The sequence below is a fragment of the Scyliorhinus canicula genome, chromosome 13 (genome assembly GCF_902713615.1).
Source record: "Scyliorhinus canicula chromosome 13, sScyCan1.1, whole genome shotgun sequence".
In the NCBI taxonomy this organism is placed as follows: Eukaryota; Metazoa; Chordata; class Chondrichthyes; order Carcharhiniformes; family Scyliorhinidae; genus Scyliorhinus; species Scyliorhinus canicula.
The window spans coordinates 25,110,836-25,133,591 of NC_052158.1; the positions used below are offsets into that span (position 1 = coordinate 25,110,836).

A 22,756-nucleotide genomic window follows, 5' to 3' on the forward strand; every position below is an offset into this window, starting at 1 on the left:
TAGCCCGGCAGAATATAACAGTAGCCAATTGTGTAGCCACAAGCCAACCAATCGAAACAAATGTTTCTAGTCTCCCGGGTGCCGAAATGTCTCGGGGGGCTTTCTGTTTAGAGGTTGAAGGTCCAAAGCACAGTGTATGATTTTGCAACGTCTGAGATGGTCACTTCCACTGCACGACATAAATGTATGTGGCTATTTAATATCAATGGATCAAAATAATATCCGCAATGTAACTTAAATAAGAAATACGGGAATCACAGTAAGGGCTCTTACATACCAACTTCCGTGAATGCAATGCAATGTGAGGACATGGACATTTAATTATGCGTTATGCATGGCACAAAGTACAAACACTTATCCATTCATACATACTCATTTGATACGTTCGTTTTAATGTTCGTACATTGGTAACGAGTCAGCCCTTAAACCCGCTACAAAGCATCCACTATCACTATTCCTTCTGGGGATGTGTTCAATTTTAACATTGAACTGTTGTAATGATAAAATCCCAAGGAATAATATTGCATGGTATTAAGGTCCCTATCAACTAATCTTTATTTATTGTCTGGTTGGACATATTCTTCAAAGTGCTAAATGGCTAATAACAATGATAACGTTTTATTTTTATGGTCTAGTGTCTTATTGGCAACGACTCCGTTTTGTTGAAAAGTATCTCACTGTCTCTATTCCTGCATTATCGTTTTGTCTTCGCATTGCCCCAAACCACAGGTCGCTAGCATCTGGCACACATTATATAATAATGATCTTATTGTCAGAAACAGGCTTACATTAACACTGCAATGACGCCACTGTGGTAATCCCACAGTCACCACATTCCGGCGCTTGTTCGGGTACACAGAGGGAGAAATCAGAATATCCAAACAACCGAACAACACGTTTTACGGGAGTTGTGGAAGGAAACCAGAGCAGCTGGAGGAAACACACGCAGACACAGGGAGAACATTCAGACTCTGTACAGACAACGAGCCAAGCAAGATTAGGACCTGAGACCATGGAGCTGTGAAGCAACAATGCTAACCACTGTTGCTGCATGCCAGATTAAACAACTTGAGTGGCCATTTATCCACCATATAATGGTTAAAGACACAATGGTTTGGAAGGTACAACGGGGGTGTGGGAGAGTGTGCTGAGGTGTGCGGTGGCGGTGAGGGGATGTCGGCTGAGCGGGGTGTGCGTTTGGGGGCTCAGCAGGGTGTGGGGTAGGCACACATGTGGCAATAGGATCCCTAACTAAGAAGAGTTTCAATTACTCGCCCGTCACCGACCTCCACCTCGGTCACCTCCCTTTCCTCCGGGCCACCTCTGCTCCGGCATGGTGCGGGCCCCAGGTCTGCTGGTTCTCCTCAGGTCTTCTCACGCTCCTGGCGGTTATGTGTGGTTTTCACCGTGGAGAGGGGGAGACACAAACAACGGCACGGTTAGACGTTCTGACACAACCCAGAGGTTGGGTTGAAGATGGCGTCAGTCGCCAGGGCACCCGGCCATGGCGGCTGGCAGGGGTGTTGGAACGTGGGCAATGTGGGTGCTCGGCCATGCCCCCCGGCGGAGTTGGGTTACGGGTGCGTGGAATTGTTATGTGCCAACTCACCCCGGCACGCTGAAGAGGTCGTGGAATTTTTTACGACACTGCTCACCAATCTCTTTATCAGTGAGGTGAGTACGGTGGGTGGGTACTGCTATTACAGACAGATAGTGAGGGATTATGGCAAATCATCGATATTATATTCTCAAATTGCAAATGTTATGGTCATTACAAGGAAATCCCATCTTTCACATCGCCCTCAGTTCAAGATTTTCAATGGGGAAATAGAACATCCCAGACAATGCTGTGGAATATATGATCAAATCATTCCAGTCAATGTACTAATATGTTGCTGATGTGCCCTTGAACGTTCAAACAACATCTGACAGAACGTATGGTGTCTCCTCGATTCAGGTAATGACAGGGGGACTTGTGAAAATGCCAGACCACCTTGAGCAACCTGCAATTGCTCCAATCAAAAAGGAAACCAGCAGATGTAACTGTCTATAACATGTGGTGGAGCATTCATCCAATATGAACAACGACTTGTGAAGGCAGTTTCAAAAGTTAGAGGAGCTGGTTAAGAAGTACTTTGAAAAGAAGCAAAAACAGTTTGAATTCCAGATGGGAGATGCAGTTATGGTATGAAAGGCCGTGGGATGAATTATACGTCCCTGCAACGCTTGAATGATGCCATTGAAGTTCTTGGTTCCAGTTGCTGAATTTACTCAGGAAACCTTCCATATATTTTTAATTTATACTTTTCGAAAACAGAGCAGAGCTTGAATATGTCTTGCTGGCATATTAATTTATGTGCGCAAATTAACATTCAGTGTCTTTTTTTCCGATAACCACCGCTTCTCTTTGGGTTGAAGGCACAAGAAACTAATTTAAGCTTCAAACAGAATGCGCAAATTGGTCGGTGGAAACAATTGTGTTGAACCTCATTCCGTCTGCACCCCACAGACTGATTATTACTGTTATTGTATTCTAATTAGCCTAAATGAGGCGAGACTATTTCTTAATTTTCTTAACAGGTACGTGATAATTTTGATAATGCTCTACGTGGGCATTATCAGCTCCTAAATGGATCTCGACGGTGATAGTTAGCTGCTCACAATATCCTATAATCTCGTGAATTATTATTTAATGTGTTGATTGTGATTCGGCCCACCTACTCATTAAATATTGTTTATTATTTGAATTACACCTTACTAAGATACAATACTGATGTATGTCGGCTTCAGACTGGTAGAAATAAGACCATAAGACATAGGAACGGACGTAAGGCCATTCGGCCCATCGAGTCCACTCCACCATTCAATCATGGTTGATTTCAACTCCATTCACCCGCTCTCTCCCCATAGCCCTTAATTCCTCGAGAAATCAAGAATTTATCAATTTCTGTCTTAAAGACACTCAACGTCCCGGCCTCCACCGCCCTCTGTGGCAATGAATTCCACAGACCTACCACTCTCTGGCTGAAGAAATTTCTCCTCATCTCTCTTCTAAAGTGACTCCCTTTTATTCTAAGGCTGTGCCCCCGCGTCCTAGTCTCCCCTGCTAATGGAAACACCTTCCCTACGTCCATCCTATCCAAGCCATTCATTATCTTGTAAGTTTCTATTAGATCTCCCCTCAACCTCCTAAACTCCAATGAATATAATTCCACGATCCTCAGACGTTCATCGTATGTTAGGCCTACCATTCCTGGGATCATCTGTGTGAATCTCCGCTGGACCCGCGCCAGTGCCAGTATGTCCATCCTGAGGTGTGGGGCCCAAAATTGCTCACAGTATTCTAAATGGGGCCTAACTAGTGCTTTATAAAGCCTCAGAAGTACATCCCTGCTTTTATATTCCAAGCCTCTTGAGATAAATTACAACATTACATTTGCTTTCTTAATTACGGACTCAACCTGCAAGTTTACCTTTAGAGAATCCTGGACTAGGACTCCCAAGTCCCTTTGCACTTTAGCATTATGAATGTTGTCACCGTTTAGAAAATACTCCATTCCTCTATTCTTTTTTCCAAAGTGCAAAACCTCGCACTTGCCCACGTTGAATTTCATCAGCCACTTCTTGGACCAAATGTGCTATTATACACTTGTGATTCATACTCAACGTTTCAGCCATGCTTAATTTGTGCAAAATGTTCATTAAATGTGATCCTGATCAGTGACTTGTAAAGTCTCCTTTGGATAATTTATTGTGGTTACTTGGAATGCGTTATTTTTCTTGTAACACTAAGAAGAGAGTGGTAACGGCTCCTATAACCTTAAAAATAATAAAGCAGATTAGAACATTGGCAATTTATCGAAGTTGGCGATCTAGTTGCTAGGGCCTCCTTGGGATGAGCGTCAATAATACGATATAATTCTATGATAGAATTTTTCATCACGGTGAAGAGAGAAGTGGTTTTTACTCGATGATCCTGAAAGTTACTAAATGAAACTAGGATTCTATGAGGCGCAGGTTTGCTATGAAAGATTGGGGAATGTTACTGAAAGAGGTCACAATGGATCCGCACTGGTAAACATTAAAAGAGTGCAGAGGGGAACGACTACAATTGTTTATTCCGGTCTGCGACCAAAGTCAAATGGGGAAAGGGGCCAATTCATGACTGACATGGGAAATAAGAAATATTACTCAATCGAATGCGAATCATACATATTGGCAAAAGCAAGCAACCGATCATAGGACTGGGGACAGTTTAGAAATCAGCAAACAAGGAACTAGGGATTGATTAGGAAGGGAAAAATAGAGAACGAGAGTATGTTTGCAGGGGACATAAAAAGTGAATTTTCTATAGGTACGTGGAGACAATGATTTGTGAAGACAAATATTGGCCCCTTACATTCAGCAAAATGGGAATGTAGAATAGAGGGACAAAGGAGTATCTGAGCAAGGAAACACACACATTGGTCCTGACTTCACAAATGAGGAGACAAATCAGGTACCCGACATATTGAGGAAGGTATGGTTTACTGAAAGGGAGGAACTGAAGGAGACGAATATTAGTAGAGAAATTCTGTCCTGGAAGATAATTGGATTAACGGCTGATCTATCTGGACGGCCTAATAATCTGCATCCCTGTGTACGAACGAAAGTTTCGCGAGAAATAGTTAATGCATTGGTGGTCATCTTCCTGGATTCTATAGACTCTTTAACTGACTGCAAATTGGATGGTGCGAATGTAACTCAACTATTCAAAAAGGGAGGTAAAGAGAAAAAAAGGAATCTTAGACCAGTTTGCCTGGCGTCAGTAGTGGGGAAAATTCTAGAATCCATTACCAGAGATTTTACAACAGAGCACTCAGAAAACAATGCCTGGATCGGACAAAGTCAGCAAGGATTTATGATGTTAAAATCATACTTGACAAATCTACTAGTATTCTGTGAGGATGTAACTAGCAGAGTTGACGAGTGGGCGCCAGTGAATGTGGTATATTTGGACTTTCAGAGGCTTTCAACAAAGTCCCGCATAAAATCCCGTATGTATAATTAGAGTTAGTATTAATATGTGAGTGCATGTAATTATCGACAGTGTATTCAGATGAATAAAAACTGGTTAGCAGAGAAGAAACAAACAAAATGAATTTAGGCGTATGTTTCAAATTGGCAGGCAATGACTAGCGACGGACTGCAGGGATTGGTGCTCGGATCATAGCTATTCACAATATATATTAGTGATTTAATATCTCCAAATTTGAAAATGACAGAAAGTTTCACGGGGCAGTGAGCTGTATGACGGTTGCAAGGATAGTTCAGTGTGATTTGGATGTGTTGAATGATTGATCAGATTAATAGCAGATGCAGTATAATTTTAAGAAATGCGAGGTATTCCACTTTGTTAGCAACATCGACAACGGAGACGTCCATCTGAACGGGCACAAATTAATAGAGGGGATTATGCAGCGAGATCTGAGAGACCTCGTAAACCTTTGCTGAAGGTACGAATGTAGCTACAGCAGGCGGCAAAGAAGGAAAATTATACGTTGACCTTCGTAGCAATATGATACGAGAACAGGAGCATTGATGACAAGATGGAATTATGCAGTTCCCTGGTGAGGCCAGACCTGGAATATTGTGTGCAGTTTTCGTCTCCTTATCTGAGGAAGGATGTTTGTGCTGCAGAGGAAGTCAAGTAAAGATTTACCAGACTGGTTCCTGGAACGGTGCGACTGGCGTTTGAGGAGAGATTGAATCAGGTATCATTGTATTCGCGCGAAGTTCAGAAGAATGAGGGGGGTCGAATAAAAATCTGTAAAATTCTAACAGAAAAAGAGAGGATCAGCTTCAGGTAGGATGTTCCCGATGGTGAATGTATCCAGACCCAGAGGTCACAATCTTAGGATACGGGACAGACCATTTTTAATTCATTCATGGGATGTTTGCGTCGCTGGTTCGGCCAGCATTCACTTCACTTCCCAGTTGCCTTCATAATGTCGTGGTGATTTGCCTTTCTGAACCGCTGCAGTCTTTGAGGTGGAAGTACTGCCACTTTAGGGCAGAGATGCAGAGATATTTCTTCACCCACAGGTAGGCCTTTTGAATTCCTTACCACATGAAGTAGTTCATGCCAAAACTGTAAATCCTCAGGCAAGTGACTATTCGGAGTGTCTGGAGCAAAACATTCGACTTTATTCAGGTTACTATACATTCCACACACGAATGCTCTGCCACCAGAACAGGCGGACTAGACCCACCCCCTCATCTTGGTACATCACATTCAGATGGGCCGCAGGGTCTCTGATGTTGCCGAGCCCTGGGCCTCCTGTAGGGTTCGATTCAGAGTCCTTCCTTTGCCGCACACTGTCTACGAGACTGCCCGGTGCATCTTACCACTGTGTGTTGAATCCATAATGCCCCGTCAGTAAAATTCTGGACATAAATGAGGTCGTCAGCTGTGAATTCTCTCACAGGCCCGGCTCGCTGCGCTCAGGTCCATTCCAGCTGATCACAGAACTTATCCCTCATGTACGGCGAAACGAGGCACAACCACTAGCGCAAGCAATAACCCATCATTAGGTCCACTGGCGCCTTCCCGGTGGTAGCATGCCACGTACTGCTACAGCGGAATATAAAATGGGTGAGATGGGTTTCCTGTGAGACCGCGGTTTGGCGCTTCAACCTCAGTTTGAAAGTCTGTACGGCACAGGCTTCCAAGCCATTCCAGGGCGGGTAAAAGGGCGCAGAGCGATCATGACAAACTGCATTTTGCTTCATAAAACTTGCAAACTCCGAACGAATGTAAGTGGTGCCATTTTCCAACACGAGGAACCTCGGGAGTCAGCGAATGATAAAGCTCTGCCGATGTCGTTCGATGGATTCCTCATTTTGCCTGCATCCAACCATAAAGATCGTGCTTCCACTATCGGTAAGTTTCGTGCGGGCCCCGAAATCCACATGTGGGCGGGACACATGGCCGGCCCGGCAATTCACATGGCTGAAGTGGAGCTGCCAGTGGGACCTTCTGTCGCTCCTGGTAGCAGGTACATTATTTCCCAAGTTCTCGATCGCCGTTTCGATGGCAAATCCGTTGTGAACGTCCTGCAAATGGCTCCCTGACCCCGTTCGGGGATGACCACCGGGATATCCCAAACCTAGTCCGTCTGTGCCCAAACGTTTACTCGGCCACCGTTTCCGGCAGCGACTCCATAAAATGCAAGGTTCAGACTCCTTCATCCGGTGCCGCTGGCGTTGGCGCGTTTGTCGGCAGCAGGAGGCGGCTGAGAGCATCCGCGAGGAGAATCTTCGTTCCTGTGCGATGCACCAAAACCTACTCCTCCGTCTCTGAAAGGAGAACCCGATGCTTAATGTGCGAGGACTCCACCAGGGAAATTGGGTTGTTATCTTTGAATAATCCCAAAAGCGGCTTATGGTCGTGAACAGCCTTTGGCCCATTAACACAGACGTATCATCTGAATCGTCGAACACCAAACACCAATTTCAACCCTTCCTTTTCTTTCTGAGCATAATTCCGCTCTGCCAAAACGCCAACGTCCGTGAAGGGAATGCAATGTGCCGCTTGTACCACGATCCAGCCAAAACGGGCCGGATCTCGCAAATAGACTACTTAGATGGAGCATAGTTTTCGCGCCACAAGTTGACGGCTACGTCACATTGACTCAGCGCGTCCTCCAAGACGCTATTGGTCAGAGGAGCGAGTGATTAGCACATGGCCCTGGTAAACTGCCAGTTATGGGAAACCTGGGAAGATAATTCCATTACACTGGAATATGGCACATGCCGACTAAACCCCATCGATAGCCTGGTATATTTGAACAACCCCCTTTGCCTGTTGATGGTCACGTGCTCTCAGAGATTGGATCCAACACTAACTGGATACAGGTATGGCTCATACCGAGCTCGGTGAAAGTCTGCCCACTGCTGAGCCTCATTTATAATTCTTCAATCTTCGGCAACAGGTAGCGACCTAGACAGGAAGCCCGGTTGACTATCATTTTTAAATCCCCACATGAAAGTGGACTGACACATCGGACTTCATAATTGGCAGCACCAGCGAGACCTTATCCGCAAATTGCACTGTCCAGATGATTGCCAGCTTTTCAAAGCGGTTCAGTTTGACCACTGCTTTTGCCCTCAAAGCACAAGGAATATGTTGGGCCGTCAAATTGTACAGCTGGTCTTCCGGTTCCACTGATATTCTGGCAGAGGCGCCCCGAAAGGTGCCGAGCCCCGCCCCAGCACCCCAAATCTGCTGTCACAGCGTCCGGTCCATCGGAGTGCATTTCGCATACTTTTTGACAGTTCAGACGGAGGAGTCTCAGACAGTCGCGCCCCAGCAAACCTGGGCCAGAACCTTTTACCTCCATATGTGGTAGGTTCGCAGACAAAGATTCGCTTTCCACGGGAAGGGACATTCAAGTGACAACGATCTCCAATGGTTCCCTTGTATGTGTCGCTAGCAGGACATCCATATACTTCAATGAAGGTGTCTGTCCCAGAGCGTATCTTGTTGCAATTGCGGCAGCTTGCCACAGGGATGGGACCTCAATCTCCAACGTAATTCTGAAAATGATGGTCTGTCTATGACCCGGATAGGCGTTACACATAGTGTCAAAGTGCGGTAAAGGTGGTGGTCTAACTCTGGTTCGTCGACAACAATGTGTATCCGCGTCCGGGCGCGGTTGTTCATTTGGTTGTGGTGGATGGGCAACGTATCCTGTTGGCATGTGCCCTGCGTCACTCTCTGGCGTCAGGGGTCTCATTCCTCACGTCAGGCAACTCCAGGGTCCGGGAATGTAATATTCATGAACTGGGAAATTATGTCTTCGGTCCTGGTCCCGTGGAGTGTGACCTCCCAACGTCGGAGCCTGAGATTTCTACGTGGGAGTGGTGCCCCTTGCCTTGCCGGACATCCGAAGATCAGGACGGCCTTCGCTTTCAGCGCTGGGCAGCGCGCTGTGCGCCCTGCTGGGAGAACCCAATCACAGTTGTCTCTCGGAAGTCCAGGTTAGTCTCACACAGTAAACGTTCTTCGGTCATCCAGTCTCTGGTTCCGCAAACCATCGGGCTTGCGATTGTCTCTCATAATGCTGGCTTGAACTCGCAAAACGTGACACGTTTACCCAGGAATCCATCTGTAGGTTCGGCCTGGCGCTGAGAAGCCCTGTGGAAACGTGAACATCGAAAGATAAGTGGGGGTTTTAGGTCGTCAACCTGCGCAACGATCTTTGCAAACTGCCGGTTGTCAGGTGAGTCAGAAAAAAACTTTTGATAATACTGAACGTCTCTGCACTGCAAACCACAAGGACAGTCACCACATATCTGTCGTCCCTGACTATGTTTTCAGCCTAAAGACGTATTTCATCCATTCTATGCACTTGATCCAATCTCATGTCTCAGTGTAAAACACCACAACCCTTCCAATTAGTGGCATCTCTTCCACTTCAGTCAATGCCTCCTGTGGCCCAATCTACATACGCTGTGGAGGAAACAGCGCCTGCTGCATCTCCACATGATCCTCATCGCCATTGTGAATTCTCAGGCAAGCGACAGTCGGAAATGATGTCTGCAGAAAAATAAATCGGTTTCATTCAAGTTACTATTCTATATACTATATAAGTTACTGTACTGTAATCTCCACCTACTCCCCTCACCGAGGCCAGGTTATTTAGATCCCTGCAGTCCTTTGAACACAGGGATTAGTCCGCCCACATCTGCTAAGATCATGTTCAGGTGAGGCCGCAGGGACTTTATTGTTGCAGATCCGTGGGCCTCCTGTAGGGTTATAACATAGACATTCCATCTCTTCAAGAAGTAGTTTCATTAGACACTTGGAGCGAAGGAAATCAACGAATATGGGAGAAAGTTGGATTACACTATTGAATTGTATAATCAAGGAATGACGAAGCAGTCTTGAAGGACCGAATAGCCTCCTCCTGTTACAATTTTCTGTGTTCCTACGTTTCTACGAATGTAATATATTTCACATTGGTTGTACACCAACGGCAGAAAGCATGGGTATCAAATCGCGGCGGATCGCAGTTATGGAATTTTCAAACATAAGATTGGAAAGTCTCCTTATTCGTCCATATTATAGATATTTTTCAGTAATGGTAGCCGGAAACGATTGTACTGTCACAACCTGGTCATAATCTATTACAAAAAATACATCAAATAATAGGAATACCGGAAGCCAAATAGTATTGCTGCTTTTAAAACTAATACAAGTTTAAAAATAACCTAATAAAGAACAATAGCTGTTATTGATTACCCTTCTCATCGACAGCTAACATTATTTTTTATCTTTACTTTTTCTGAAAACATCCCGCAGAAGGCAGCAGAGCGGAGCTGCTGATTGTCTGTCGCGGGGAAAATTTGCATCACTGCATTGCGCTCAATGTACCTGAGCAAGACACCACCCGTGTTCAAGTGAAGGCAACCATCCAGCAGAGGGCAGCGGAGCGGAGCTGCTGATTGGCGGTTGCGATGAAAATTTGCATCAGTGCGTTGCAATCACTGTATCTAGAAGGTGGTTTGTGGAGGAGCTGTTGTCAAGTAACAGTTAAACCCCAAACACGTCTTCAGTGTTTCCCTCCCTACCTCCTACTCTCACCAAAACAAAAAACAATCACTGTACGGATTCCAGAGAAGTAAAGATCTAGAGGGAGACCAGAGGCCAGGTAGAAGTAGAAAGACGTTTAACCGTGACGACGTCAAAGCCTGCAGGTAAGTGATTGGCTGGTGACTGGCTAGTAGTTTCTATTTTTCCTGAGTTGTTATAGTCCGGGGCGCAGCGGTTACTGAGCGAGTGCTTGATGAGACGGGTTGTATTATTTTTTTAAAAACCTTACTGTTGGGAGTTTACAGCTGAATCCGGTCAGAGTGGAGACGGAGAGACTGCTGGATAAGTAGTAAAGATTTAAATTGTTTGCGCGGGTCCATAACAGCTGATTGTTGTTCCCGTGGTAGTCACTCAGCAGTGGTAGCTGAGTGAGTGTTTGCGGAGAATTGAAGTAATTTTTTTTTTAACTTTCTGTTGGGAGTTTCCAACTGAACCCGGTCAGAGTAAGGACAGCGTGACTGCTGGGCAAGTAGTAAAGATTGAAATTGTTTGCGCGAGCCATAACAGCTGATTGCTATTCCCATGCGGGGCGAAGTGGTTTCTGGTTATGTGATTTATTTTTATCTGTATTTAAGATGGGCGGTTCCGAAACCCTAGATACTACACTTGTAGTGTCTCCCACCCTTCCACTGCCTCTAAACTAAGGGGTAGAGTGAATAACAGGTAAGCTCTTTCTTTCCTTTTCTTGTTTTCTCTAGAGGGGATGGCAGGGAAGGCAGTGCAATGTTCCTCCTGCAGAATGTTTGAGGTGAGGGACGCCGTCAGTATCCCTGCTGATTTCACCTGTGGGATGTGCACCCATCTCCAGCTCCTCAAAAACGGCGTTATGAAACTGGAGCTGGAGCTGAATGACCTTCGGGTCATTTGGGAGGCAGAGGTCGTCAAAGATGTTAGATTCAGGGATGTAGTTACTCCGAAGAATCAAGACAGATGGGTGACTATTAGAGGGGCTGGGAGGAAGCAGTCAGTGCAGGGATCCTCTGTGGTCGTTCACCTAAGTAACAAGTATACCGCTTTGGATACTGTTGAGGGGAACGACCTACCAGGGGGAAACCACGGTGAACGGATCTCCAGCACTGAGACCGTCTCTGTGGCTCAGAAGGGAAGGAGGGAGAACAATAGTTACTGGGGAATCGATAGTTAGAGGGACAGATGGACGGTTCTGTGGCAACGAAAGAGACTCACGGATGGTATGTTGCCTCAAGGGTGCCAGGGTCCGTGACGTCTCGGACCGTGTTTTCAGAATCCTTAAGGGGGTGGGGGAACAGTCACAAGTCATGGTACACATCGGTACCAACGACATAGGTAAGAGAAGGGACGGGTATTTAAAACATGAATTTAGGGAGCTAGGGTAGAAGCTGAGAGCCAGGACATCTCTGGTTTGTTGCCGGTGCCACATGCTTGTGAGGTGAGGAACAGGGAGAGAGTGCAGATAAACACGTGGCTGCAGCAATGGTGTAGGAGGGAGGGTTTCGTGTACGTGGATAATTGGAGCGCATTCTGGGGAAGGTGGGACCTGTACAGACAAGACGGTTTGCCTCTGACCAAGAGGGGCACCAATATCCTGGGAGGGAAATTTGCTACGGCACTTCGGGGTTTTTAAACAGATTTATATGGGGGCTGGGAAAACGAGATGTAGTCCAGAAGCCAGTGTTGAGAGTTGTGAGGTACTGAGGAGGGTATCAAGGTCGCAGGAGTGTACTGGCAGACAGAAAGGTGCGGTGAAGTGTGTCTATTTCAATGCAAGGAGCATCCGGGATAAGGTTGGGGAACTTGGAGCGTGGATTGGTACTTGGGACTAAGAGGTTGTGGCCATGACGGAGACATGGTTAGAACAGGGACAGGAATGGTTGTTGGAAGTTCCGTTGTATAGATGTTTCAGTAAGAGTAGAGAAGGTGGTAAAAGAGGTGGAGGAGTTGCATTGTTAATCATGGATAGTTTAACGGCTGCAGGAAGGCAGTTCGAAGGGCATATGCCTACAGAGGTAATATGGGCCGAAGTTAGAAATAGGAAAGGAGCGGTCACGTTGTTAGGACTTTTCTATAGGCCCCCAAATATTAATAGAGATGTGGAGGAAGAAATTGGAAAACAGATTATGGATAGGTGTGGAGGTCATGGGTAACTTTAACTTTCAAAATATTTATTGGAACCTCTACAGGTCGAACAGTTCGGATGGGGCAGTTTTTATACAATGTGTGCAGGAGGGTTTCTTGACACAATATGTGGAAAGGCCGACAAGAAGGGGGGCACTTTGGAAATGGTACTGGATAATGAATAGGGTCAAGTGTTAGATTTGTTTGTGGGAGAGCACTTTGGAGATAGTGACCACAATTCGGTGTCTTTCGCTATTAAAATTGAGAGGGATAGGGCCATACGGCAGGGCAAGGTGTATAATTGGGGGAGGGGTAATTATGATGCGATTGGGCAAGAATTAAGGAGAATAAGATGGGAACAGAACCTGTCAGGGAATGGCACAAATGAAAAGTGGAGCTTGTTCAACGAACAAATACTGCGTTCCTTGATAGGTATGTCCCTGTCAGGCAGGAAGGAAATGGCCGTGTGAGGGAACCGTGGTTCACAAAAGTGGTTCAATGTCTTGTCGAGGAAAAAGGAAGCATATGTACGGATCAGAAAACAAGATTCAGTTGGGTCGCTTCAGGGTAATAAGGTAGCAAGGAATGAGATTTTTTAAAAGGGCATAGGAGAGCGGGGAGGGGACATGAGAAGTCCTTGGCGGGTCGGATGAAGAAAAACCACAAGGCTTTTTACTCTTATGGGAGAATTGAAAGAATGACCCGGATGAGGTTCGGGCCGGTCAAGGACAGTAGTGGGAAATTGTGCTTGGAGTCAGAATAAATAGGAGAGGCGCTGAATGAATATTTTCTTCAATGTTCACCAAGGAGAGGGGCTATGTTTTTGAGGATGAGAGTGTGATACAGGCAGGTAAGCTGGAGGAGGTAGATGTTCTGAGGAAGGATGTATTAGTAATTGTGTAAAATCTTAGGATCGACAGGTCCCCGGGACCGGATGGGATATATCAAAGGATTCTTTGGGAGGCAAGGGATGAGATTGCAGAGTCTTTGGCTTTGATCTTTGGGTCCTCACTGTCCACGGGCATAGAGCCAGAAGTCTGGAGAGAGGTGAATGTTGTTCCGCTGTTGAAGAAAGGGAATAGGAATGACCCCGGTAAGTATTGGCCGGTTAGTCTTACTTCGGTGGTCGGTAAGTTAATGGAAAATGTTCTGAGCAATAGGATTTATGACCATTTGGAAAGATGCAGCTGAATCTGGGGTAGTCAACACGGATTCGTGAAGGGTACGTCTTGCATTACAAATTTGATTGAATTCCTTGAGGAGGTAACTAAGTGTGTAGATGAAGGTAGAGCAGTTGATGTGGTATATATGGATTTTAGTAAGGCGTTTGATAAGGTTCCCCATGGTCGCTTTATGAAGAACGTAAGGAGGTGTGGGATAGAGGGAAATTTGGCCAATTGGATAAGTAACTGGCTATCACATAGAAGATAGAGGGTGGTGGTGGATGGAAAATGTTCAGAATGGAGGCCAGTTTCCAGCGGCATACCACAGGGATCAGTGCTGGATCCTTTACTATTTGTGATTTTTAGCAATGACTTGGAGGATAGATTTGAAGGGTGGATCAGTACATTTGCTGATGACAACAACATTGGCGGAGGGGTGGATGAGGTGGAGTGCTGTTATAGGCTGCAACGAGACACTGATAGGATGCAGAGCCTGGCCGAAAAATGGCAGATGGAGTTCAACCCAGATAAGTGCGAGGTGATTCATTTGGTGGAAAAAAAAATTAATGCTGATTCCAGGGTCAACGGCAGGGTTCTGAGGAATATGGAGGAACAGAGAGATCTTGGGGTTCATGCCCACAGATCTCTGAAGGTTGCCAATCAAGTAGATAGAGCTGTGAAGACGGTCTCTACGGTGTTCGCGTTTTATAACAGGCGGCTTAAGTTTAAAAGCAATGGGGATATGCTGCAACTCTACATGACCCTGGCGAGATCATTTTTGAAGTAGTGTTTGCTGTTCTGCTCACCTCACTATGGGAAGGCTGTGGACGAATTGGAAAGGGTGCAAAGAAGGTTTACCAGGATGCTGCCTGGTTTGCAGGATAGGTCTTATGATGAAAGGCTGAGGGAGCTAGGGCTTTTCTCTTTGGAGCGGAGGAGGATGAGAGGCGACTTAATAGAGGTTGATAAGATAACGAGGGGGTTAGATAGAGTGGACGTTCAGAGACTATTTCCTCGTGTGGATGTAGCTGTTGCAAGGGGACATAACGCGAAGGTTCAGGGTGGGAGATATAGGATGGATGTCCGAGGTAGGTTCTTTCCTCAGAGAGTGGTTAGGGTGTGGAATGGACAGTGATAGTGGAGTCGGACACCAGGAACTTTCAAGCGGCTATTGATAGGCACAGGGAACACAACAGAATGACAGGTAGTGGGATAGCTTGATCTTGGTTTCGGATAATGCTCGGCACAACATCGAGGGCCGAAGGGCCTGTTCTGTGCTGTCCTGTTCTACGTTCTATGCTCTGTAACTGCAAGTTCCGATACGATTTTATTGTCTATAAAGATGCAATCTTGCCTCCTCAACGATGAAAGTTGAGGAAATAAGTGCACTCGAGGTCCCTTGATAGTTGTTCGGTAATTAACAGATTAATAAGTTAAATATATACTTGTCCAATAATCGAGAGATGCTTGTATCTGCCAAAATGAAGCTGATAATAGTCGCCTGACATCAAATGCAGAGTTCATCTATTCGTTACAGTTTGAACGTTTAATGTACTATTAGGTTGATCGATCAATACATTTTGATTGTGTGTAAACTAAACTAAAACGAATAATTAGCGTCATCAAATCCACAATTAACCTGTGTTTCACATGTATTAAGTTGGTTCGGGATCGATTGGGAGTACAATACCATTAAATCATTTTGGACAATCTTGGGAAAAAGAACATTGGACAATGTGTTGTGTGTTCCGCTATTTGTATATCCCGTTGTGCTTGCATTGATAAACCGAAATGTCGCCAGTGTTATTAAATCAAAAAATAAACAACATTTTAAATTGGAAACAAAAATAGTTTATCAACACCTTTCTGCAGGTAACTAGTTTGTAGTTTTAATATGTAGGATATGTCCAATTACAGGGCCGGAATTGCATTTGTGGGTAGGGCCCCAACGTCATTTTTAATACGGGTAACCCAGCCCTCAATATTTAGTCATTAGTAAGTTATCGGACTGAAAGTATGACCATTTCTTCACTCTTGCAACTAAAGAGCATTTTACCAATTTAATGCCTCGAGATGTACCAAAATAACCTAATTGCTTCCACTTAATGTTTTCTTCTTTCCAGAAGTTGAAAAACTGACTGGGAATCTGGAACAGTGCGGTAAGGAAATAGATATAGAGAATGAGAATAATGTAAAGTCAGACAAAAAGTCGTGTATTATTTTCTCCACCTGCCTGCAGTGTATTTTGTACGCTGCTGTTCGTATGAATAGGTGGTTTTTGTAAATATTAGCAACAGGGAGAAAAAAAAAAGTTCTGCCAAAAATTTGAAAGACTGTCTGAAGGTAAACCTACAGTTTAAAGTGTGTTCCTAAGGATGTAGGATTATATTTTAGTATTCTTAAACAGTGCTTCAGGTAGCGCAACAGATAGCACTCTATGAAACAGAAGCTGCAATCATTTGTGTAAGGTTTTTGTGCAATAAAGTACTTTCGTTCATGATTGAGCAACTGTTCGGTTCATATTTAAATTGTTTTATTATGTGCATGTTGCGAGTAACAGCACCAATTGTACTTTTATTGTTCTTATCAGTAGGCATGGCTGGTGATGCCGCAAATTTATTTTCGTCATATTCAACCATTTTAGAAAAACGATTAAAAGTACAAACACCAGGTCTGTGCACAACAACAATTAATATTGTATTCATACTATGGTTATGTCATACCTTCTTGAGGAAGTTATGTACTTTCATGAGAATACTTTTGTTGTCCCAGGTGTGCAATTAATTATTTCAGAGATGGTATAATACCTTCCAAGTACAAAGAAAGTATCTCAGTGGTCGATTTAAAATAAACGAATATTGGTAACTCCGGTTCTGCAACATGCTTATACTATAGATTTTATTGATCTTCCTTATAGATTATTCTACAACTGTGTGATAATCTGTAACATTATGATAATATCATTGTTATCACTGCCTTTAATGGTTCAACGGTAGCTTTTAATGTTGCCATCACCATTAAAAATGTCGAGCCTAAATAAATAAAGATAAATCGTCCTGTTTGGATTCTAAACTGGAAATAGAGTAGATCTTGCTTTCTGATCATGTCAAAGCAGAACAATCCAGTGAGCTTTGCACAGATCGCTGTTCTAATATAATCAAAATCATATTTTCTGCATAGGCCAATTACAGATGGTACTGCAGGCTGAACGCCAAACAACCTTCCATGCATATCTTGAAATTATGTTCAAACGGTCAAACCGGAAATCAACAGATCCATTCAATTTTTGCTCATGCGATGAGTGTCGCTGTCTGAGTCAACATGTTTTTCCCATGCCGAAATGCCCTTTAATCGAGTGCTTTGTGGGGAGGGGGAGTTTGCTCATTTGGTTCCATAAATCACTGCAGTTGTCGGCGAGTTAGGATTGTTTTTATTTTTTAATGTCATTTATCATCTTATTCTTAATTGAATGCGAAACAATGGAGCAGGAGAATTGGTAATGCTAACTTACAAATTACGAAACAATGCATTTAAGCTCATTGGCCTTTACTTTCAGACCTGATAAGCCTGTCTAAAGAACTCAAAGATGCTGGTGAGGGGAAATTGTCAATCTGTTTTATGTTCTTGCACGAATGTTGAATGCAAAATGACAATTCGAAAATACTGTGCAATAAATAATGCGAAAGACCAGTACAAAGCATTATACTATCCCAACACATACTTTAATGGAACTTCTGTTGAACATATCTCAAGCTAATACAGATATTGAAAAGCGAAGTTAACATTATCATGTTATATGGCAGTGTAACGTCAAATACTGTTGCATGTGCGTCGCTATTGAAATGTTGCCAGGGAAGGAAAGAAATACCAATTGATATATTCAAATCACGTCATTTGGGGGGATGCTCGGTGAGGGAGGGACGAATCACAAATTATATGTGTTATAAATTGCTTTTTACTGGCTGCTTTCTCCCATGCCTGATATTAATTGCATGAATTTAATTAATTTCACTTGTGTCCAGCTTCCTATTTTGTTTCCCACGCATGTCCATGTTTTCATCTGAAAACTTGTGCCACTACTTTCTATAAATGTTAAATTGGACACCATAAGTGACTTTGTTGACTGCTAGATCGCTTACGTGAAACTCTGAGACAGAGTTTCATATTATTATGCAAACATTTATTGCTGCAGTGTAGGAAACAGACACGTATTCTGACATGGCTGATCCGGAACTACATTATGAATCCATCCACCTTCCTTCCAACAGATATCAGTGTACATAACGTCAATGAATTCCATTATAAAGTGCATAAATTTGCAAGACAAGTTGTATACCTACGAATAAATATGGAAAAGCGACACATACACAGTTTGCACCGTTGGTTAAAAGACAACGAATCATGAATAAAAGATAATCTTTGATAACCCCTTTACTGTTCCAAAACAAGTGACAGCCATGGGATCATATAACGAATGGGGGCAATATATCATTGCGTCGCACCATGAATGAAATAAGTGTTCTGATCATTTAAATTAATGTAATACTTGACGTATGGAAGAAAATGAACACGAGGAACTCATTTGTACTTAACAATGTTGCATGATGTCCTCTTATAAGTGAAGTCCGGTCCTACATTTGATTTTCCATCTCTTAAATGTAGCAATCATTCAGAACGACAGTTTCTACTATTATTGAGTACATGCTCAAACATTTGGAATACAGGACGAAATCACGAATCTGACTCTGGACGTTTTGTCGCTGATACAAATTTAGCAAAAATATGAACGACATAAAGTAGACACTGGTCACGACAATTAGCTCCACTGCAAAAAAAACCCAATAGTTTTAGTAGCTCAAATAGCTGCCTTCAAAGCTAAACTTGCTGGATAAGAATTTTACGTGCAAATAGCTGATTGTCATCAAACATTTCGATGAATGTTTTGTTTGCGTCAGCACACAATCAATTATTTGGCTAATTATTCCTTTATAACAGAGCAGCTTCTGGATCAGAAGGAAAAAGGTAAGGTTAATAATACATTTTCAAAATGCATTTTTTTGTACCAATTATGTTATCCAAGTAAGGGGCTATTTAGTGTGGCCAAGCCACATAACATGCATATCGTTAAGATGTCAAATCCGCGCAGGCAGGAGGAGGACGTGCAAACTCCACACAGACAGTGACCGAGGGCCGCGATCAAATCCGGGCCCTCAGCACCGCAAGCAGCAGTGCTAACCAATGCGCCACCGTGCCGCCCATAATTCCCTTTACTTACATTTCCATTCCCACTGCAGTTTTGCAATTCGGTACGAGATGAACAACAATGTGACATTTTCCATTTGTCAACAATTATCACCCTTCACAGAGATTCAAGAGCATAAGAAACTCGCCGGTAAGGTTGAAGAACGGACCGGTTTAGAAAAGTTGCAGGGTATTTTTACATTATTGGAAGAAAATACACTTGCATTTTCTCGATCTTGATTGGACCAGGAGATTGTACACTTTGATCACACTTTTCCGCACGGTGGAATCCACCGGATTGGAATAAACAACAGACATCATCCAATCGCATTGGAAGTACAACGACTACATTGCCGTATCATTAACAGAGCTTTCAGGCCTGGACAGCCCTGTAAATCTCATTTGTGTAGGAACAAATGAATTTGCAGCAAGGGTACGAAAGGTAGTCTTTGGTGGATGCTCTTCCATTTAATAAGATCATGGCTGATTTGAGACGAACGCCACGTCTACGTCCCAAGCATTCCACGGCCTTCATTATTGAGAATATGGGTTGGATTCTCCAGTTCCCTGTCGCGTGTTCTCGCCGGCGTGACGTTCTATGGCAGTGGGATTAAACAATCCCACCGCTTGTCAATGGGATTTCGCCATTCAACCCATCTATGCCTCCGGGAAACCGTGGGCAGGGGTGCAAGGCCAGCAATAAAAGTGAATTGTGAACGGCCGGAGAATTTGACGTCGCTCTAACTTGACTTCGAACCTACCCAAAGACTCAGCCTTTACTGCCTTTGGGAGGAATGGAGATCCAAATGCTGAATGCCCTTTAATAGAGACGAAATCATTCTCGTATCCGGTTAATACGGGCGAACCCTTCAATTTAAACGTTATACCCTAGTTCCAGATTCTCCCAACTGAATAAGTATCCTCTCCATATTTGCCGTGCACAGACCCAAAGACTCGTGTCAGTCTCCGTCAAGTTGCCAAGCTCTCTTCTGTACTCCAATATTTATTGAAAAGAAAACCCGTTCAATCCGGATATCAGCCAGTTACCCCTTCTCGCAACTTCTTCGAACGCAATTATATCCCTTCTTAAAAAATATGACTAACACTGTACGCATTACTCCAGTTGTTGTGCCATCAGTTTCGTGTACAACTGAAGCACAATCGCCCTATTCTGTGCCTATTTGCATTCGCAATTAATGATAACATTCTTCTGGCTTTCTTAGTTAATTGCTCCCCATTTACTCGACGTACCTGATTCGTCTATTAGGATACATCCATCCATCTGAATCTTATAATTTTCACAATTAGATAATATATTTCTCATTTGCATCCTTCGGGCCAAAATTGACAATCTCACAGTTTGAAATGTTTTATCTATTTTCGAGATCGTGTCCCAATCGCTTGATCTATCTAACATAGCATTGCTTTCTCCTCTTCACAACTTCCTTTCCTGCCTGCCATTCTAACATCAGGTATTTTGGCACCAACAGCTCCTGTCCTTTATCCAAGTAATTTGCGTCAATTGTGAGCAGTTGAGGACAAGCACTGATCCACGTCACACAGCACTGGCTCCATGCCTTTGCCAACGATTTGCCAATTAGATTAGATCAAAGATTAGATTAAATTAACAGTACAGCACAGAACAGGCCCTTCGGCCCTCGATGCTGTGCCGAGCAATGATCACCCTACTCAAACCCACGTATCCACCCTATACCCGTAACCCAACAACCCCCTTAACCTTACTTTTTAGGACACTACGGGCAATTTAGCATGACCAATCTACCTAACCCGCACATCTTTGGACTGTGGGAGGAAACCGGAGCACCCGGAGGAAACCCACGCACACACGGGGAGGACGTGCAGACTCCGCACAGACAGTGACCCAGCCGGGAACCGAACCTGGGACCCTGGAGCTGTGAAGCATTTATGCTAACCACCATACTACCGTGCTGCCCGTGAATACTGGCTCGATATTCCTTTTTTAATTTGTAACTAGGGAATACTTTATCAAAAGCTATGCGTTCTCGCCTTACGCGTATACCAAACGTGAACAATAAAATATTCCCTTGAAAAGTATGAAACGTGATGGGTTATTTGGTATTTTGATCTCGATCAAAGATTTCCTCGGATTGACCGCATGTTTGATTCACTAGTAATACATGTAAAACAAATTGAAATTCAAGCGCTAAATTACCAAATCTATGGAGATGTGGAGACATTGTATATGACTCCATGAATATTTTGAAATTATTTTGCTGTTTAATCATGTAGATAAAACGAAAGATGACAACAAGACTGGTAAACTATATCGTAATGTTTCCACTCTCTAATAGTTGAAAGCGTCTAGATTTTTAAAAATATAGGGCGAAGGTAGAAGAACAATTAATCCCATATAGACACCAGAAAACGTTATTTCTAAATGCCCAGTAATTTCAGAAAAAACTGTTAACTGTCTTGGATTAAAGCTATTTTGCTGCCATCCAATTGAGAACAAGACGGGTACAAATTCACAGAACCCGTGAGCATAATAAATGATTTAATTTCCGAACATCTTTCGTTCACAACATTCAGCCACATTTGATTTCGGCTGATTACATTGACAATATGCTTCTTTGTTGAAAAACCATCCTTGTGCAGCCGTGTTTTGTATTCAAAAGATATAATAAGGAAACTTGTTAACTGTCGCACAATTTACCCCATATTGCTTTGTTACACCTTGAAAACCGCTGCAATAGTACAATTGAATGCGAGGCAATTGCTTCGTCAGGTTAACCCTCTCTTGCAATAAGCGATTGGCATTTTTAATAATAATAATCGCTTATTGTCGCAAGTAGGCTTCAACGAAGGTCTGTGAAAAGCCCCTAATCGATACATTCCGGCGCCTGGGGGGGGAGGGGGGGGCTGCTCGCAACTGCGAAGACTCCGGGGCTCGACACCCGACCAAACCTGTGGCAGCCTCAGTAGGGAACATCGCATGAGCTCCCTTGATCATGATTGTTCCTTAGCTCGTGCGTTGTGGTGTGAACCCATTTGGAAGCATAACATCCGTCGAACGATAAATACAATTTCAAATCCTTTGGGGACCATCAACATTTTAAGGATGGACAAGACGCTGTGCGACGATTCTGATTAATCAACCCTTAAATATTGAACAATGTGTCCCGTGGATTTGACGGTCGTTGTTCTTCCTGTATATACCTTACCCATTTAACGAGTCTGGGAACCTGCACGAAGAGACGCAGGGCGGCATGCAACAGTTCTTCCCAGTCAACAAAATGCAGGCTTGAGCATTGAAATAAACACCCGGTAGCTCAGGGGCAGGCAAGCGTCCCACAACAACTCCAGATCCTTAAGTATGAGCCTGTCTTGAAAGTTTACAAAATATTCCATGGAAGCAGTGTCGACCTAATATAAAATCAGGCTGATATATTACGTTCCGACTGAGAATATGGCCCAGATAAAACATTCTTAGCTGCAACATTAAGTAGGCACAAATAAACGTCATGATATGCAACATCTATTCTTTGAATCCTAGATATTTTGATTTGCAAAAGTAATTTTGGAGCGGCGGTGAAGAATCGGGAGATATGTGAGAGAACTAGCGTCCTACCCACTCTCATTC

At 43.7% G+C, this 22,756-nt stretch overlaps 1 protein-coding gene across 1 annotated transcript in view; it reads left to right on the forward strand.

Moving 5' to 3' along the window:
- LOC119976764 (spindle pole body component 110-like) overlaps window positions 1–22,756 on the forward strand; it is a 546,263-nt gene that overhangs the window by 367,973 nt on the left and 155,534 nt on the right. The window contains exons 36-41 of the mRNA XM_038817508.1: window positions 16,017–16,052; window positions 16,538–16,564; window positions 17,450–17,485; window positions 18,889–18,915; window positions 19,259–19,285; window positions 21,406–21,432. Of these exons, the coding sequence (XP_038673436.1) occupies window positions 16,017–16,052; window positions 16,538–16,564; window positions 17,450–17,485; window positions 18,889–18,915; window positions 19,259–19,285; window positions 21,406–21,432 (180 nt within the window). The remainder of the gene's footprint in view (window positions 1–16,016; window positions 16,053–16,537; window positions 16,565–17,449; window positions 17,486–18,888; window positions 18,916–19,258; window positions 19,286–21,405; window positions 21,433–22,756) is intronic.